Here is a 6,688-nt window from a genome sequence, read left to right on the forward strand (position 1 = left end):
GGAGAGCCCCCCGCCCCGCCCCAGCACACAGCAGCGCAGCCCGCGGGTACGAGTTGTTGTGGCTTTATTGCAATCCAGTTACAGCAAGTACAGGCTGGCAGCACGGAGAGCAGCGTGCCCACAGCGTCGTCTGGCCGCCCTGCACCGCCGTCACCGCGTCCCGCGAGGCCGGCACAGCACGTGGGGTGTGGGCACTGCTGGCGGCCAAGGGGAGGCCACTGGGCAAAGAAGAGCCCCAAACCCAGGAAGTCACCATATGCCCTACGCTGTACAGGTACCCAAAATGAAGCTGCACCCCCCTCCCCTTAGGCAGGAACTGAAAAAGGGGAACATGACACTCGTCCCCCTTTAAAGGGTGACTTCATTATTTTCAATGCTGTGACGATCGTGAGCATCCTCAGCACTCTCCAGTGTTTGGTTACTGTTATCGTCAGGACTCTCAGCTGAGACGCGGCTCTCCCTGCTTTCCACACTCTGATGGCTCTCCCTGCTTTCCACGCTCTGCTGTCTCTCCCTGCTTTCCAGACTCTGCTGTCTCTCCCTGCTTTCCACACTCTGATGGCTCTCCCTGCTTTCCACGCTCTGGTGGCTATCCCCTCTGACACTAGCCTTGCTATCAGCTTCTGCCTCACGGCTGTCGAATTTCTGCCAGCTCTCATTTTCCACACTTTGGTCACAGCGCTTGCTGTCCAGCTCGCTGCTGTCCTGCCCGTGGCTCTTGTCAGCCCATTCCCTGCTGACAGAGTGCTTCCCCAGGGAGTGGCGGGTGGCAGAATCCTCCTGGGAGAGCCCTGCTTGCTGGCTGTCTGCATCTGGAACACTCTCATCCTCCTCCGTGGCATCATACGCAATAAGCTGTGTTAGAGAGCAAAACAAGAGAGAGCCGTCGTCACTCCTGAGGAACTGATCCGTCAACAGGTGCTGCAGTACCTCACCAAAGTGAGCTTCATAGGCTGCAGGGACACTCAAAGCCTGCACGATTCATTTCTGCCTGGAGACACCATGGTCTTTTATGGTGTCACGTGAACATTTCATGTTGCAAGGAACTCAGGTTTGACCCTGGCCTCAAATTTCACATGTGCAAGTACAGCATGATAGTGCAAACTGCAGTATTGCACAGCTTGCAGCAGCAGGCTACAGTCCTGCCTCACCACGTTGACAGCTATCAATACCCCCTGATTTAAAGTATCCAGAGAAAGGAAATACATTCCTTCACTTATGCCTATTTTCCCCTCAACAATCCTTTTGAAAACTGACTCCCACAAAATAACATGTCCATTTTCAAGTTCGCTACCCTTTTCCAAAAACCTGGGTACCACTGCTCAGCACTATTTACCTTTTTTGCAGCTTTGCGGAGTTTGCTAGACTTCACTGCCCTCACCCTGTAGCCCACGCTGTCACCTCTGCCGGCATTGTCTCCCCGGGTGAAAGGGGGGAATGGTACAGTTACTGGAATTTCTGTGGGAAAACTTGTGACAACCTCATCAGATTCATCCGTGTCATTGGAATCATTATCTTCATCATCATCATCATCATCCACATCTTCATGACTTTTGCTTGACACATCAGGGAAGTGCTAGAAAACATTTATTATGCATGAGGCAAATGAACATACATCTGAGATGTGCAGACTGGTATCTGTCCTGTTCGCTTATGCACTGTTGAGGGGCTATGTGCACAAATCACTCTGAATTTGCCTCACCCTGCTTTGGTGAAGCAAAGGGAGAGGTTTGTTTAAGGAGAGATGTTACCATAAAAAAAACTCATTTCATTGAGGAAAAACTGAGTGCTGTTACGCACTGGCTGCCCTGCAGCACTCAACTGACATTTTGCTGTTCAGAACACTTACTGGTTTTACTGGGAGGTCCACACTTTCTTCTGAAGAGTAAAGAGTCTGAAAACAACATAAAACTCACTATTAGTACACAGTAGAGCTGATCAGCATGTTGACTATTCTTTAAGCACTTAATCCTAACTTGCAAATCTTGGCATTGAAAGGTGCTCTGTTTTCTCTTCCAGTTAGTTTCCCCTACCTGCTGAGGTGATGCCAGGTCATTCTGTGGGTGCTCCAGACTCTCCCAAGATTGAGAATTCACATGGTGGTGTCGATACCTGTGTGAGTGATGGCCCCTGGCATCCTTTAAGATGAAAAAAAAAAAAGGGGGGGGGGGTTAATCCACAGAGGAGCATACAGGAGCAAGCAAAGCTGTCTGCATCACAACCTCTGTTTTCAGGCAGAGGTGGCATCTGCAATACGTGCCATCGATACCCCCTGCAATTGCAAATCCTCAGCGATTCATTGCAGTAGGAAGAGGACTCAGAACAAGCCATGATCCCAGATGAACATTATACCCAAACAATATAATACAGATGTGCCTTTCCCACTGGCAGAGGCTGGGGAATTTCAGATCAGTTTTTCCAGCTCATTTTTGTTCAGTGAAATTTGGAGCTATATCTAGTGACCATTGTTTATGCTAATTCTCAGGTCCTTTTCCCAAGAGTGATTTATCTCCCACATCATGAAGGCTCTAAACTAAATGCAGTAGCAGAGCAAAGAATTAATTTTACATGGGTAGTAGCTGGAAATGGAGTATAAATCAAATAGCTATATAGAAGACTATTTAATAGAGTTCATTTACACCACTCCAAAAAATCATGGAAATTGTATTAAAGTGCTCTTCCAACACCAAATATTGTCATCTGATCCACACTAATGAACGTGGGTTATAGTAGCTGTGCCGTGCTGCAGTCCTTTTCTCTTTTTAACTGACAGCTTAGACATTTTTCGTTAAGATTTCCAGTGCTAGTCCAGAGATACAGCTGACAAAAGTCCACAGCCAGGACATCTAACATGGCAAAAGTCTACTGACATCAGTGGCTGTCTGCTTTGACTGTCTGAGAAACTGGCTCACAACAGCCAGGTGAGGACATGTTCTGCTAGCAGCTACAGTTGTAAAACAGGTATTCTGATACTAATGTGTAATAGGGGGGGGAGGGGAAGAATTTATTAAAGAAAACTCATAGAAAGACAAAAGGAGCTTACATATTTTTCTTCGGAGCTGGCAGAAATGGCATGGTGCTTGGATTTACTCACCTTGAAGGGAGAAAAGAGAAAAAGCATTTGTCAGTATTGATTTCTTTCTAATATACAAAGAAAATATGCAAGTCATTGGTGATACGCATTTGTGGTTTACTCACTGGCCATGCAGCGGTGATACTGATAAAGCATAAACACAGAACTGCCACCTTCATCGTAACGATTTACCTAGAAAATATTTTGGAACAGTGAGTCAGCAAGGTAAAATACCACAAAAATCCCATAAGCTTTTACTTTCTCCTGGTGTACTTCACTGTGCTGAGACTAGCTCTCTGCTAAGGATTCAGACTACCCATGTCAATCTTTTTCCTCTGTCCTCCATTACTACTCCACACCCAGCTAGTTTTGTAATGACTTAGCAACTCAAAAGCTGCAAGAATTTTAAAAGCAGGTACTGTGAAGTGCAGAGCCATGGTGCGAATAGCTGCATTGAGAAGGTGAGCAGATTCCTTCTGTCATCTACTGACTTGCACTGGCAAAGGAAAAGCCTTGTGAAAAACAAAGTGCTATAAAGATCAGCTTTGGTTTATCATCATTTAACACAGTTTTGTCAGAAGAGATAAGACAAGACAAATTTGGCTTGGATTCTCTTTTCAGTTATTTTAAAACTAGTTTTCAGGGTTATTAACTGGAGTTGCTGTGAGTAACCTCCGTTTATATGAACATAAACTGCTCTTATTGATAGACCTTTATTTCCCCCTCCAGAAGTTTGAACAGAATAACTTGTCTCTCCAAGCAAGAGATTAAGTGAAGTATCTGCTCATATGGCAGTTTTAGCAATTTAATAAATGAGTGATTCCTGCTGAAATTAGGAGGGTGCTGAGCTACAGTAAATTCTGGTGCTGACAGACCAATTCCCAGGATAAGGAACATTCCTGAGAAATGAAACTGATTTACTGGTGAAAAAGAGGCATTTAAAACTTTAGTAAATCATAGCAGGAAAAAAAGGCTACTAAGGGCACATTTAAAATGCATTAGTAAGGCTGGGCCTAAGACAGGACACTCTAATAGAGGTATTACAATTTCAAGAGTTACACTGATCCTGTCCGTTCAGTAGCATGCAGCACAAACTGCAAACCTGCCAGGAGAAACAGGGACATTGCCAGGCAGTGGTTACATGAGGGAGGAAGCTTTCTGTGTTCAAGTACCAGCTTTGAGTTTCCAGCTTTTCAGTAACCTCCTTCTGACATCTATCAGTGCACAGATTTAAAATTGTGATCATGTATCATACCTTGCATCGCTAAAGCAACTTTGCTCCTATGAAAGCACACCTTTTTCCACAGAGAAACATCAAATGTCCCTGTCCAGTGAATGAGTTTTCAAAGATCTCCTGCCCAACGCTTTCTTGAATGAAGCTGCAGACAGAATGGCACATGTCAGGTAAAAAAGCAGAACAAATTACCTTTTCTGGTGCAGGAGTCAGCTGCTGCAAGAGTGCTCTTAGTGATCCTAGTGGCAGCTTCAGCCAGTTGGCTCCCAGGAACTCTGGCTTTCTCCCCTCGTCCCCGACTGCCTGACATCTCTGACCTCGGGGAATTTAAACCCTGTCCCAGGCACAGCCACCAATCCCGATGTGGCGGAAAAAGATGAGGTCATGAGGCTCCTGGCCGCCGTCCTGCCCACGTTCTCCGATGCTTCCTCTTTGGCTTTGTGGCTTTTGAAGCAAACAAAACCTACTCTATGGTTAAAACATCACTTATGGGCAAGATCATTAACCAGCAGGTCTCTTGAATGCACAGCATTTGGTACTGTGTAGGAGGACTTCAGGGCATGTCTGTCCTCCTTTTGTGAAAAGGCAGAACCGGCTTTCCCAGAAACCTTTCATGCCCTGTTCTCTAGGGGGTAGGATGGTAGGATTATGTAATGTATGCAGGAAGAAAGAGATCTGAACATAAAATTCCCCAAAAAGGTGTTAACGCTTCCACAATGTTGTAGATTTTCTCTCCGGGGAATACACGTTGCAACACGAATCACAAAGACAGGGTGCAGAACATGGCCTTTTGACTTTTTGGTCTGAGTTGGGTCAAAAAATAAAAAAGAAAAAGAAAAATTAGTGTGTCACATTAGGCATTTTGTAGCCAGAAACTTGTTTCTAAAAGTATACAAGGGCCACTGGTAATTTAAAAGGGTTTGTGCACCGTTATCAGAAATTCACACTTCTTTTCTATTCATTTGTATCCCTTCTGGGTCCTTTCTAGTTTCATTTACTGTCTCGAGTGGTTTGGTTGAGTCACCTGCTACAGCTGTCTGCTCACCAAACCTGCTCCAGAACCCTTTTCAGGAATCAGATGCCAGAAATTTTTCAAATTAAAAAAAGAAAAAGGAAGGGGGGTGGGGAAAGCATCTATAGCTCCAGTACAAGGAGCGCCATGACCAGCATCAGGAAGCAAGGGACATCATGGGATGAAATTCCATATCTGCTACGGAGCAGTGCATGGCCCCACTGATGGGCAACAGATCTGTTCTGCCTTGCTTGGATGACCATAGCTTTGGATAGATTCTGCCTCATCTGTGACGTGCTGTAAGCCTCTCAGACCCTCTTCTATTTGGTCTTTAAAATGACAATGAGGTGTCATTCAAACACAGGAAAACATTCCAAACAGTCCTTTTAGAAGGCAGAATATTTATAACTGTTTCAAAGAAGTTCTCTTTCTCCTCATTTCTCCAGCCCAGCTGATGGCTGATGTGTCCTTAGTCAAGCAGCAATGAAACAGACACCTTGTTGTCCCAGCCTGTTACCAATTTTCCTGTGCTGCTAACACTTTTGTGGCATGTTTAGAAACACCTTGAGGAACATACCCAGGTAAACTCAGCAACTGCCCATCACATCATCACACAGACCTATCTAACTATATTTTTGAGCTGAGATCAGCAACAGCTAGAAGTTTAATGTAGTCTGCTTAATAGAGAATTCTAATATCCCAGGAGGAGAACTGGATAATAAGATAGTATATTAACAGTTCTGCATGTCCTTAAACCCGTGTATGCATCCACCTGAATAAGGACTATCCACACTTTTATTTCTGGAGCTATGTGACCATTATTATTTACTAACTCAGGAAAGACTTTTCAAGCAAAAAAAAGCCTTCAGTAACTAGCATTTCAGTAGTGGGATCTTCTGCAGATTTAGATAACTTACATCATCTCCCACTGTATCTGCAGCTCAATGCTTCTGGAAACCAGTTTACTGAAGCCCTTGTATGCAGATACAGGACTCAAGCTGTAAGTGGATGCTATTTAGAAGTTTCGGCTTAAGCATTATGTAGTAGCTCATCTATCCACATTGTAATACACGACAATTAACTTAGTAATAAGGACTGTTTCAAAACACCACTGCTGTTGACTCCAGGGAACCCCAAACCAGGTCCATAGGTAGCCATGTACCTTTGATCCCAAACACCAATACAAATGAATAGCCCAACTTGCAGCTCCCCTGACTGCTAAGAAAAAACTACTTCCATCCGACAGAGACAAGCTTGGTGGCTCACACCACTGAATATGGGACTGGGTATGCTGGGTCCTGCTCTCCTGTCTACACACTGCATCAAATTTTAAGCCTGCAAAAACCTACTTTCTCTACCCACCATTCAT

General features: G+C 44.7%; 1 protein-coding gene across 2 annotated transcripts; it reads right to left on the reverse strand.

Annotated features, from left to right (window-relative positions):
- Window positions 1–47: 47 nt before the first annotated feature.
- SPP1 (secreted phosphoprotein 1) lies at window positions 48–4,630 on the reverse strand. Of its 2 annotated transcripts, XM_040582897.1 has the most exons (8): window positions 4,500–4,630; window positions 3,199–3,265; window positions 3,044–3,094; window positions 2,034–2,138; window positions 1,850–1,894; window positions 1,337–1,576; window positions 569–855; window positions 48–514 (listed from the first exon to the last, which is right to left on the reverse strand). In XM_040582897.1, exons 2-8 carry the CDS (start codon window positions 3,250–3,252, stop codon window positions 349–351), a joined length of 948 nt encoding a protein of 315 aa, XP_040438831.1. In that variant the 5' UTR covers window positions 3,253–3,265; window positions 4,500–4,630; the 3' UTR covers window positions 48–348. The 2 variants fall into 2 exon arrangements, with proteins under 2 accessions (XP_040438831.1, XP_040438821.1); XM_040582887.1 differs by having other exon boundaries at window positions 48–855; window positions 4,500–4,626.
- Between the last annotated feature and the right edge of the window lie 2,058 nt (window positions 4,631–6,688).

This window comes from Falco naumanni, chromosome 1, assembly GCF_017639655.2.
Source record: "Falco naumanni isolate bFalNau1 chromosome 1, bFalNau1.pat, whole genome shotgun sequence".
Taxonomy (NCBI): domain Eukaryota; kingdom Metazoa; phylum Chordata; class Aves; order Falconiformes; family Falconidae; genus Falco; species Falco naumanni.